General features: G+C 42.2%; 1 protein-coding gene across 2 annotated transcripts in view; it reads right to left on the bottom strand.

Moving 5' to 3' along the window:
• Window positions 1-551: 551 nt before the first annotated feature.
• Window positions 552-12,563, bottom strand: part of LOC6536579 (hemicentin-1) — a 79,638-nt gene continuing 67,626 nt past the window's right edge. For both annotated transcript variants that reach the window (XM_002097119.3, XM_039375280.1), the window contains exons 13-17: window positions 11,145-11,307; window positions 6,769-6,990; window positions 5,419-5,718; window positions 4,406-4,563; window positions 552-3,525 (exon numbers count right to left, since the gene is read on the bottom strand). In XM_002097119.3, the coding sequence (XP_002097155.2) occupies window positions 2,635-3,525; window positions 4,406-4,563; window positions 5,419-5,718; window positions 6,769-6,990; window positions 11,145-11,307 (1,734 nt within the window). In that variant the 3' untranslated portion in view covers window positions 552-2,634. The remainder of the gene's footprint in view (window positions 3,526-4,405; window positions 4,564-5,418; window positions 5,719-6,768; window positions 6,991-11,144; window positions 11,308-12,563) is intronic.

Here is a 12,563-nt window from a genome sequence, read left to right as displayed (position 1 = left end):
AATGGAAGAGCTGCTAGTGTAGCGCTCACATATACACAAGCCAAAATAACTCATACGCCACGTTGTCGCGTGTCCTCGCCTGTGTCCATTTGAGTGCACAATTTGAAAAGGCTACTTGCCTTGCTTTTGGCCTTGGGGCCTCCGTTACAAGAAGACGCCAGCAACACAGCATTGTCAATTTACCTCCGACTGTGTTTCTGCACTAACAAAATATTTTATATTATTTGAAGTAAATGTATTTAAGATGAGCGTTAGCTGATTAAAATCAACTATACAACTATTTGATATAAATTAGAATGATTGAAATATTTATCAATAAAAATACAAACTTTTTGTATGAAATGTTTAAATTTGTATGTTTTTTTCTCACTGCATTCGACTGTGCATTAAAATTGTTGCAGTGCTGCAGCAGTGAAAGCCTTGTCGCTAATGGGCCGAGACTTCTTTTGAGCCTCATCGCTGACTGAGACGGGATAATGCCACCAAGGCAGACATCTGAAATCTGTGAAAAATCTTTGAATCCCGCTCGCAAAGAAAAAATGCTGGAACGCTTTTCATTGAAATTTTGTATGGATTTATTTGGTTGAGTTCATTCAGTTGTTTGCTGTTCAGTTTGTTTCTTGTGATTCAAGTTATTATTGTATTCCTTGTATTCATTTGGGATAGGGGAGGGGTATTTTCCATATCGTTTCGAGTGCTTAATCATAACATACATTCATAATTCATTTGTAGAGTATATGCCTGGCTTTAAACTAAATCATTAATATATTTTACAATTATCTTTTATGGCTTCGTTTAGACGTTAAATTAGCTACACTTAGTTTATATTCAGATTGGTTGGAACACTTACATGCAGAAATATACGCACACATGATGATGACCGAACCATATATGCACGTTTGTTTGTATTTCGTTCTAATTGATGTAAGAGAAATCACTTGTTTCTTTTTTTTAGTTTGTTTTTTCGTTTTTTTATTTTCATCTTAACTAGCTGGAAATGGAAATTGCATTTGCCATGCTGGGCCAATAATCTGTCTATTACACTTACGGCTCAACTTTTTGTTTTATACACACTTTTAAAGAAGTATTGATTTCTGCTTCGTTTGTGTGTGTGTGTGTTCTCTCCTCCATTCCCTAAAATAATATATTAAATATTAAAATGTAACAATAATTTACAATGTGCATTTATTTTGTTTCTTTTATGCCTTTTCACAGTTCAAACATTGAAGAGAAAAAATACAATTTGATATATAAATGCCATTTACAAACAACAACATTCCCACATGTTTTTCTTGGTTTTGCTATTCTTTTTTTTTATTTTCAAATTTTACATACCAACAATAGGTCCTTGTTGTGTTTTCTTTTTGTTATTTATAGTCTTGGGAGTTTTTTTTTGTTTTGGATAGAATGTGCAACTAATTTACATTCATTAATTTGCAGCGTTTCTGTTTGATTTGCTTTTTGGGTTCGGTAATACATTTGATTTACGATTTTGCTATTTACACATTAATACTTAGTATTCATTTATGCTAAGCTAATTGCAGCTAATTTGCTTTTGTATGTGTGTATGTGTGTCTGTTGAGTCTTTGGGTGTGGGTGTTTGTTTTATTTATATTGTTTACCATATATTTGAATAATGTAATTAATTTTCAATATAATTGCCAAGAAGGTGCGCTTTCGCATTGCTCACCCGTCTTTGGTTGAGTGAGCGTGAGCTTTAAGTCTATTATATCAAGGATATACTTACTAAATTTATTCTAGTTGTATGCGTTCATTGAGCCAATTCCTAACAAATTGCAGCTCCTTACTGTTCAGCTGACATTTACAAACATTTACAAAGTATCCTTCGAAATTAATATATACTTCTCGTTAGTGTGTGGTAATCTGATGAAAAAATATGGCTTAGGCTGTGTGTCCATCTGAGTACTTACTGTAAGGAAGGAACAATCATCTTCTGCTGCATTACTCATTTCTTTGAATTGATTGAAAAATAAAATCTAATTTGTCTAACTGCATTCAAAAATGTTGCAATCTGTGCAAAATTTGCTATGCAATATGAGTTCTGAATATGTATCATCTCGTTTCTGTTAATTTTTCGCATTGAATTTTGATTTATTTATATTACAGCTTGGGTTTTAAGTTATGGTTCCACTTTTTCTGACGCATTAATTAAACATTTTTGTTTGTATGTACACCCAAATTATAATCTCGGTATTTGATATGTTACTGCCGCAGCAGCCGCATATCGAAAATAAAATATGTATATTTCGTGATTGAATTATTCATTTGTGGCCTAAAGTTAAAAGTAATGTGGGCTGACTGGTTGCACATTATTGCGAATTATTGTTTTTATATTAGGATTGTAATGCTCAGTGCAGAGGATTTCGTGGCAGCCTTTGTATGAGCTTTGCATTAAAAAATATTCAGTTCCTCGACGAGCACACAAACGATTCAAATCGCTTCAAATCCACAGAACGCTGCAATTTACTTCAATTCGTTTTGGCAACACTTAGCCTAGACACCAACCACGAAGAGCTCAAGACTTACATGACTACATAAATCGGGAGTTTGGAATCGGGAATGTGGAATCGGGGACTTGGTGAATCCGTAAGATGCCAGGGGGAGACGGAGACCTTAGACGCAGCTCTCCTGCTGCGAATACATGAGCGGGGTGCGAACGGTGACTATTTCGCGCGAATAGGACTTGCCCACGCCCGAAAGACCCGATAATGAGCTACTGGGACTGGCCACGGCCGCCGTGGTGGAGGCCAATCCGCTGCTGTTGCTCGAAACCAGCATCTGGCCATGGGCCATTTGCTGCTGCTGCTGTTGCTGCTGGTGTTGCTGGTAGGAGGGCGGCATGTTGGACGCAGGATGGTGGTGCATTTGCTGCTGCTGCTGCATCATTTGCATCATCGAAGCGGAGTTCTGCGGACCGCCCGCCAGCTGCTGCTGTGCGTGATGATTGTGCGGCAGTGTGTGGTAGCCACCGGGATGCTGGGGCAGGGTGTACATTTGCACGGTGCCCGGTGACACCGTGGATGGGGTGCCATGCGACCCCGGCGATGAGATGCTTGCCCCCGCACCAGTTACACCCGATCCTGATCCACCGACACCGACACCGACACCTGCCACACCTGTGCCAGTGTCCACCTGCATCGTCTTGTACGCATCGATTTGCGCATATATCGTCGGCTCCTCAAAGTAATCGTAGTCGTACGTGGGCGGCGGAGCGTGCTGGTGCGGATGCTGCATTCCGCCCGCATTTGGCTTGTGGCGCTGCAGCGTCGCCGTCGCCGGAATGGTGGGCAGCAGCTTCCGCATACTGGAGCCGTGTGGCAAGGTGCCACCCAACATCGCATGGGGATGCTGAACCTGCCCCTGCTGCTGCTGTTGTTGCTGCTGCTGCTGCACCACGTGCTGCACCACACCCACACCGCCCATGGGCTGACCCTTCTTGGAGGCGCCACTGCTGCCGGATGGCATGTTGGTCAGCGACAGCTCCGCGTAGTGCAGCTCATCGTCCTGCAGGAAAGAGAATGCGCCAGGCATTTAATAAACCGCCATCAGAGAATTTCTTGAAACAGTCGAGATTCCACTAGAGAACAATTTGCTTGATGAACCCAAATACTTGTGAAGCTTTTTGTTTTATCTTCATTTCAACATTCTGAAGAATAATTGAAAAACATCACGCTTTCTGATGAGTTTAGCAAATGAGCAGAAACAGGGAATTGAAAAATTCTCCGAAATATTAAATGTTGTACAGATTTAATACTTAATTTACGTTAAACGAAAAACTAAGACAAAAATGATTTATTTGTACACTTTTATAATTATACTAAGCTTGTAATCCACATAAATAAAATTGTAAGATTAATTAGTTAACCAAAAATTAGTTTTTATCGCGACTGTTTTAATTAGAAGCTATTATTATTTTGAATTTGTTTCCTAATGAAATTCATTTCTGAGAAAGGATTATTAGAAGAGTTTTTGAAAAGGACAAAACCGAGGCATTTGTCAAGGTAACTACGAGTAACTTAATTTTCAATTTGTTAAAAAAAACAATTTGGGCTTTCTTGGAAATACAGGAATACCAGCAAGATAACGCCTTAAGTGAGCAACCTGCGCCAGAGGTAAGGCAAAAAGCCTCATTGCCAATTGCCAACAGTTTTCCGGGCAGGGCTAAAATCACAAGTTTATTTTCTAATCTGGCCCAAATTGTTTTCAAGAGCATTAGGATTTTCGCAAGAAATTTGCGACATCAAATCAAAGCATTTGTCATGGCAATGCTGCCGGCATTTTGGATGGCAGACGGGGGAGGCAAAGTGGAGTTCGTCATAGAGTAGTTCGACTGTAATTAAAACTTTTCGGTGGCCAAAAGTTTGGCCAACTGCCGTCGACTCACCTTGCTGCTCTGATAGGTGCCACTGTCCGCCGAGTTGGCCTGGACGATTCCGGTGCCGGATGTTGAGCCCGGCTTGCAGCTGATTTCCACCTCGCTGGTCGTTGAAAGATGTCCCGATGGCGTTTGTGTTGCTGATTTTTGTTTATATTCGCCATCAACTGGATGGAAATTCCGGTTGGGGTTCGGGTTGGCGTTGGCGTTGGTGTTGGGGTTGGGTTGATTGAGAGAACATCATGGAACGGATCAGAATGGAGAACGCTTAGTTAGTTTGGAAAGTTTTAGCTGGCCGACGACGTCGTTTTCGTTTTCGTTTCTCTGCTTTGTTGTTAAGTAGCAGGAGCATGGCAAAAGTTTCTGGCCCGGCCGACGCCCTCAAATCTTTTGGTGATTTTCGGCACCAAGTTTTCTTCCTGCCCCATTTTGCCCCCATCGCCAGCTTTCTTGGCTTTCCCCATAGTTTACTTTTCTCTCTCTTTTTTTTGGCCATGAAATTGCTTTACGTTTGGAAAATTGATTAAATTGTTGTGCTGTGCTGGTGGAGCTGCTTCTGCTTTAGCTGCCGCTTGATTTCTTGATTGCCATTAATCAAGCGAGCACGTGCAGTGAGTGAAATTGCTGCTGCTCCTTCTGCTGCTGCTGTTGCTGCTGCTACTACCCATTTTCCCCATTTAACAGGGTCTTTAAGGCCCTCGACTGCAGACACACGAGCAAACAAGCTAACCGGCGAGGAGCTGACAGCAATTAGCTGTCATTTAAATATTTCAGCACTGGCACAAAAATGCAGCCAGCTCTCCAACCAGATCTCCACCAACTCCTCAGGACTTTAGGTCCTGTTTGTTTTGCCTGCATGAGCCCTGGACGGCCTGTCAAATGCATTTGCATAAGGGGAAGCCCCCAAGCCAGCGGCCATAAATTGTGAACAGAACTGCCTGGCCAGACGCCATTTATCTTGAGGGCACACCACCCAGAGGCTGGGGATCTAAGCAAAGGGTTTTTGGGAACCGGTAACTTACCCTCATTGTAGGGCACCACATCGGGATTCTTCTCGTCGTACATCTCCTCGGAGTGACTCAATGGCAATGAGATTTTATCCTTAATTTGCAAATTGCCCGGACGTGAGAATTTCGCATTCGGATGTACGAATTTCTGTTGCTGCTGATGCTTGTGCGAGCGCAGCTTCAGTGCGGCAATTGTGCCGATACCGATGCACACGATGGCCACCAGGATACCCACGAAGATGCCAATCGACAGGATCGGTGTCAGCTCAAAGTTATCCGGACTCTGCGCACTGCCCTTGTAGGAGGTCAAGGCAACTGCAAAGGTAAATGCGATTAAAATATGGTCAAAAGTTGAATCATCTTACAATAGTATTTCATTCTCTTACATAACAAAACGACCGAACAAAATATTTCGATTTCTTTCCGTGTCTGTAGGAGGGGTACAAATATCTCCGTTGACTGAATGAATCCTCTATAAATGCTGATCATAATCAAGCTTAACCTTTACCCAGAGCATCTACGCTTTGACCCAGCCAAGACAATTTTCTTTTCTGATTTCCATCTCAGCTTTTCTCTGCTTTTCCTGCCGTTTGCTGTGTTTGCTTTGCACTTTTCTTTCCCCAGTTGCCGCTGCTCGGACTGACTTTATGAAAAATTGAAATGTCGGCTCAAGTTGTTTACACAAAATGTGACTGTCCCTTCTAGATGCCCTGCTCGCTTTTCGACTTCCTTTCGTTTTGTTTCCCCAAACGGGAAACGTACCAAAATGAAAATAAAATTCTTGTCAGCTCTTCCTTTGGCTAATTAGCATTACAATTTCCTTTTTCGTTTAGACCCCTTACCCTTACCCTCAATAAAAGAAAGTCGCTATCCGCATTCTTCCAACCCCAATTCATTAATGCTAATCATTTCAGATTTTTTTGCGCTACTTTCTGCGTGGGAAGGCTGCATAAAATTCATAAAATTTTGCGTTTACTGGCCGAAAACTGCAGGCGAAAGTTTTGTGTCGCTGAATTTACAATTCATTGAGCAGTTTAGCGTAATTAAATTGCGAGGTGGCATAATAATCATAAAACGCAGGACAATCTTTGCTGTGAAACTGATATAGCGGCTTTTCGCCGCATTAAATTATGCAGTTCGCTTCGTTTTGCAAAGAAATGAGAGTAAGTCTCGATATTAGCATATTAAAATCATAAAAAACAAAGGAACACTTAGGGAAAGAGCTAACTTCTTATAATTTTGGAAAAAAAGGTAAGCGAACTTTATAACTGAGTAGGCAATATTTCCTGCAGTACTGGATTGCCCACTCTTAATGAATTATGAATTAAACATTTAAAATTTTAGTAATAGTATTGTTTCACTAACCGGTTTGCTTCTCGGCGGCCTTCAAAGTGTATCCATCGAGGGCAATGGCATCGCTGCGTCCTCGTCCATTGACGGCATACACATAGATCCTGAAGAGACGACCAGCATCCAGACCCGTAACACTCAGGGCCGCAAACTTGGCACTGATGTTGGCCTGGAGCTGGCCACTGTGCTGATCGAAGATTTCCATGAGGAACCACTGCCGCATTCCGCCATCGAATCCTGCGAAAATAAGAGCACACAGCGAATGCATAACTTGTCACGAACTGCGGCTTACTTTGCATATTGGTCGGTATTGGTATTTGCTAAGGGGACGGAACTTGGAGCTTATTAATATTAAGTAGTTGTCGATGGACTGGCGAGTCTTATTTATACTTTGCTTAGGGGCTTGGCGGGATTTATTTATGACTGCAAATGCCAGGACTTTGGTTTTGGGATTTTATTTGATGCCAGGTAAAACAGATAAATGGCTTTATCACTGACTAAAAGCTTTCAAACTTTGCAAAACAAATTTAGTAAGAAAACCTTTACATCATAGAAAAGCATTTACAATAAAAGGCATTTAACAAATTATTTGTTGACCATGAACTCAACAGCGATGAAGACTCTTTTATGTTCTTTTGTATTTATTTTAACCGTAAATACATTAAGCCGTACTTAGAAACACCCAACTTAAGGTCATCCCTTTGAGTTGAACTCTCTGGTAATTGAAGTGCCCCTCAACTTTCAACTGCTGCCGAAAATATATATTTAGAGTAATCTAAAGTTACATTTTAAATGCCATTTAATCACACCACAAAAGAACTGGCCCAAAACCCACTCCAGTTCGCCCCTTTGACTGAAGAGGAGAGGCGAAGCGGTTTTTGGCCAAAAGTAAGAGGCTAATGTTGGGCCACTTCTTTAGCGGCTGTTTTTGGCTAGCTTTGGCAGCTCAAATGCCACTTCATTGTAGACACAAAAGCCGACTTAAAACACTTGCGAAAAATGTTAAAATATTTTGTAATAAAAGCGGCGGCCAGTGAAAAGGTTTAGAGCGGGTTTTTCCACCAGCAACAACTACTTCAGCCGGGCACACGCCCCCGGGTCCCAAGGAGAAATTGTTGTGGAAAATGTTTTATATGTTGCTATGAATTTCAGTTGTTGTTGGCCGCCTTTTTAGCCACCCGAATTCGCCGGCACAAAGAAAAGGGCACGGAAATAGAGTAAAGAGAATGTGCTTGGCCTTTGCCTCAAAGCGTCATTGTTCGGTGGGTGGCTGGGTGGTTCGGTGGGTTTATTCCATTCTTATTTTGTGCTCCCTTTCAAGGAATCCACCCCCTCCTACGCTTTCTCGTTGGCGGCCATTTTGTGCGCACTTTAAAACGTTTAGCTAATGAAATTTGCCGCAGCTCCGTTGTCAGAGCAAAAAAAAACTTCATTGTAATGGGTTAATTTTATTTACTTGGCTACAGCAACAATGGAAGCAGCGCAAGTGGAGTAAAAATAATAAAGCAAGAGCGACCAGCAGCAGAAATGGCAGTACACTCAAAAAAAGGCATTTAGACACTCAGTACACTGATTCATCATCTTCAATTCATAACATATAACAATATCAACTGTATTTAAAACCATTTAAACCTGAATTTTCATCCAGTAAGTGTTGAGGATAACATTTTCTAATGGTTGCTTTTAAACTGTGCAACTATATTCTGTACAACTATATTCTGAAAATGCAGTTTCTACTGCATTACTTTATTCGCCATTAAATTCGATTATTTCTCAGTGCAGTAGCATCGTCAGCAGCGAAGCAAAATGTTATAAGCTGAAATTTTATTATATTAAACCGACGCTTGATGAGTTTGGTTAGCTGCCGTTTCCATTCCCGTTGCCCTGTAAGTTTGTTATATTTTTTGTTTTCCGCGCAATGGAAAAATAAAAACAGCAGTAGCCAACCGAACTTGGCCCCCAAAGATGTGGAGTTGTCTTCAGCACCGCGCATTGGATTCGATTCAAGGCGGGCTGAGAGTCGTTGGTTTAAGTTCCGTTCGCTTCGGTTTGAGCCGAGTTGAGCTGCGGCGTTGGCCACGTCGAGTTGAGTTGGCCAACTTGCGTGCTGGCTTATTAAAGTCGACCGCAGCTAAAGTTGAGTTATTATAAAAACAAACGACCAAGGGCTGTGGGCTGTTGGGCGGTGTTTGGTATATGGCAGCAAGAGGCGTGGCATTTCAGCAGTCGTTCGCCTTAATGTGAAGTGCAATATAAAAAGTATCGCATTGTGTGCGCTACCCTGATCCTGATGCTGCTGCTCTTGTGTTGCGCTTAAACAACTTGCGTTAAAGTTTTAATGATGCTGATGACTATGATAATAATGTGCAGCCACTAAATTAGCAGCCGGAGGTTCGGAAAAGGGGGTGGAAAAGGGGACGGAAAAGGGGGCGGAAGTGGGCGGACTGTGGGAGTGATGCGGTAATAAGGCGAACAATGGCTTTTCAAGACGGCGAGGGAGAGATGAAACAGTAGCAGCTTTAAGCCGTCGCTGCACTGCATACGTAATGGAAACTAAAGTTCGGTCATCAAGTATACGCAACGTGGCCGCTTAACGAGGGCTAGATAAGTAGATAGTTTGATGAGGAATTCAAAGCGGTTGTTCTACTCAGATTAAATTGTTGGTAAGTTTACTCCGAATGAATTAAAATCTTGTTACTTAAAACTAAGTAAATTTAGTAACAAAATAAAATGTGCTTTCAATTTTGAATTTAATCTATAGTTTATGACAGTTTTTATTAGAATAAACAAAATTACTTTATGTGCATCCTTTCAATTTGGAAACCTCTAAAGCCAAAGATTAAGTCAACAAAGTAATTGCTGCCACATGCGCCAGCCCAGATGGCATATCAAACGTAAAAAAAAGGGAAAACTCGAGCATTTCCGAGCAGTTCCATGAATCGCAACAATGAATCGTAACTGCCAAGGAATTTCCCTGCTTTTCGCCATTCTGCAGCGCGTAGTAATGCAATTACACATTACGCATACGCGAAGTGGGCAAGCACTTGAGACAACATTAAGTAAGCACAACAATTGCGATTGCCGGCAATTGGTGGAAAACATCGAGCGCTTAAAGCGGATGGTGGGGGAGGGGGAGGAAAAGTGGAAAGCGCCATGCGGGGGCGTAACAAACAGTAGCGGGAAAGAGCGCCATTAAGTATGCAGTTATTATGCGCTTTTTGTTGCACTTCTTGCAGCAGCCGCCTCGTTATGCAACGCTTTGATTTGCGTTGCCTTTTCGCAGGATCCGCATGCTTTTCCCTCCGGTTTTTCCTCCGCCCTTCAGCCCCCCGCTTTTGCCGACCCCCTCGATGTCTCTGTCTCCGGTTCGGCACTCAAGGACTGCATAAATGCATCATAAGCTCGGAGCTGTTGCAATTTGCGAGGACATTTCTCTGTCTGCGCTAATGTGCAACTCTATCGCTGCGAACTTTGAACTCTGGGACTGCAATTTGTGCTGCTTATTTTGCGCTTTGCTGGCATTTTTCTGTCTTTGCGTTTTCCACTCTTGCGCTGCGCATAAAATATGCGAATTGAATTTGTATTTAAAGTTTCCGCTCTCGGTCTTCTCAGTCTTCGGAAACTGGTAACTGGCAACTGGAAACTGGCAACTGGAAGGCAGCAAGTTGCCTAACAAGCCAAAACATTTTGTATGTACAAATTTGCGCTTAACTTTCGGCCGTGCACTCATCGTCCTTGCAGCTTCCAGCTCCGCTCATCACCGGTCTTCAGTCTTCTTCTATTTTATTTATTACTGCAAATTTTAAACTGGAATTGAAATTTTAGGAACATTATTTCCACCCGCTCTGCGAAGCGTTTCCTTTCTAGTTTTATGCTTTCATTGCGTTTTTATTATTTGTGTCTGCATCACGAAAGGAAGTTGGCTGTGCTTTACGATTGTGTGGATATCTGTTAGTGTGTGTAACTTTGTGTGTGTTTGAGTGTATGGCGGAATACGAATTGGTATCTGTATGAGTGGATAGACATACTCGTAGATGGCTGCCAAAGTGCACTTAAGTCGCTCATGTATTTTAAATGAGTCTGAAAAGCGTTGCAGGAAACTCAACATATACATGTTACAGCGTTCGCACACTCGTGTTCATGCTGCAAAGGAAGTCTCAGGACATGACCACTCCCACTTGCGCCTTCCTCCTTTGGCCCCTCTGCCATTGACCAATACCTTTTTCGGCCATTGATTGGCTCATCAGCAATTATAGAAACAAAATGGGAGGGGAAAAAAAGCGACCAAACCGAAGCGAATGAAAAAGGGCAACAAATTGGCTGGCAATTTGACGTATATATATGTTACATATATATATATGTATGAGCTCTGTGTGGGCCATATAACTCACCTTCAATGCAATAAACCTCCAGCGAGTCGGACGTTTGATTGACCACCGTACAATTGGTGGGCGCTTCCGGTTTGCCAGCGGCTATCAAATGGAACACACAGGGCTCCTTCTGCTGACCCACATTGTTGTCGGCCCAGCACATGATGGTGCCAAAGTCCATTTCCTGCAAAAAGCGGAGGAGACAGTGTTTCGTCAATACTCAAGGGTGAACATGGGTAAAAATAGATTGAACACGAGGACAATCGTTGGGCTCATTCAGGGCCCCAAACGCATACATATTTTTATTTTTAGAAATTACCACGATAATGTTGTGTCAGAAGTTATTCTATTACATTCTACATTCTAGTGATGCGAAATCAAAAATTCAGAAGCTCTTAAAATTATTTTTTATGCTACTACTTATGTAAGTTCAACACTTGGACACTCAGTTGAATGGAATTGAAGAAGCCGCGCTCGACATCAATGTGAACTTAATTCATTAAATCAATATGGATACGGGGCCAGTGCGTTGTCAGAGTTGCCCCTGATTGATTGCAGCTGTCAATAAGTTTTTCATTAATATAATTTCATGTCATGTCAATGCTGGAAGGCCGAAGTGAAAGCCGGAAGGAAAAATGCCCGGCAGTAAAAACAAATGAAGCATTTTGTGGTCCTGCCCCACGGATATCCCCATATACGGGATAGCATATACATATACTCGTACATTTACATCCAAGTCCGTGCGAATTGTGGGCGAGGAAGGAAGTCATGTTAACATGGCTCTAATGCCTGTCTATCCCATTGTATCCCAGTGCTAAGTGGCCGCCTGCGGTCTTAGCCATTGTTTGTGCCGCTTGTTTTGTTTGTTTGTTAGCATTTTGTCAAATGTTGTGCTAATGAAATCCTTCGTCTCCGGTCAAGTGCACACCCACACCGACGCACTCCCACACACACCCACCGAACTAGTGGACCATTCGCACAACACGTCCCCAGCAATCGATTCGCTTTCGTGGCCCGTAAATACGTATGTAACTACGTATCTACGTATCATTGTGTCTTTGTGGGGCGTATTTACCTTTGTCCTTTTCCGTTGACTGCGAGCACCAGAATCAACGCACTTAATCAACTTCAGGCTGGCAGGACTCATTAAAAATTGAAATCACTTTCGGGTGCACGGCGAAAAGTCAACGCAAATTGCAGCCTATTTGTCAGTCCGCACGCGTTTTAACCTCGCTTCTGCTATCTTTTTGACTCGCAACGGGGGCGTGGCTGTCATTTTAATTAGGGCAAGAAAAGAAAAACATGGGTCACAAAAAAACAAAAAAACAAAAAAAAAAAGCAAAACCAACACACACCAAAAGAAAAGTTTGCCAACTGCCTGGGAGAAAGTCGAGATTTATGGAAATTGAGAGAATGGTTAAGGATCTATGGCCTTCGCTG

Source organism: Drosophila yakuba, chromosome 3R, assembly GCF_016746365.2.
Source record: "Drosophila yakuba strain Tai18E2 chromosome 3R, Prin_Dyak_Tai18E2_2.1, whole genome shotgun sequence".
NCBI classification, from domain to species: domain Eukaryota; kingdom Metazoa; phylum Arthropoda; class Insecta; order Diptera; family Drosophilidae; genus Drosophila; species Drosophila yakuba.
Note: the sequence above shows the minus strand (reverse complement) of the source record. Positions and strands in the feature narration are given on the sequence as shown.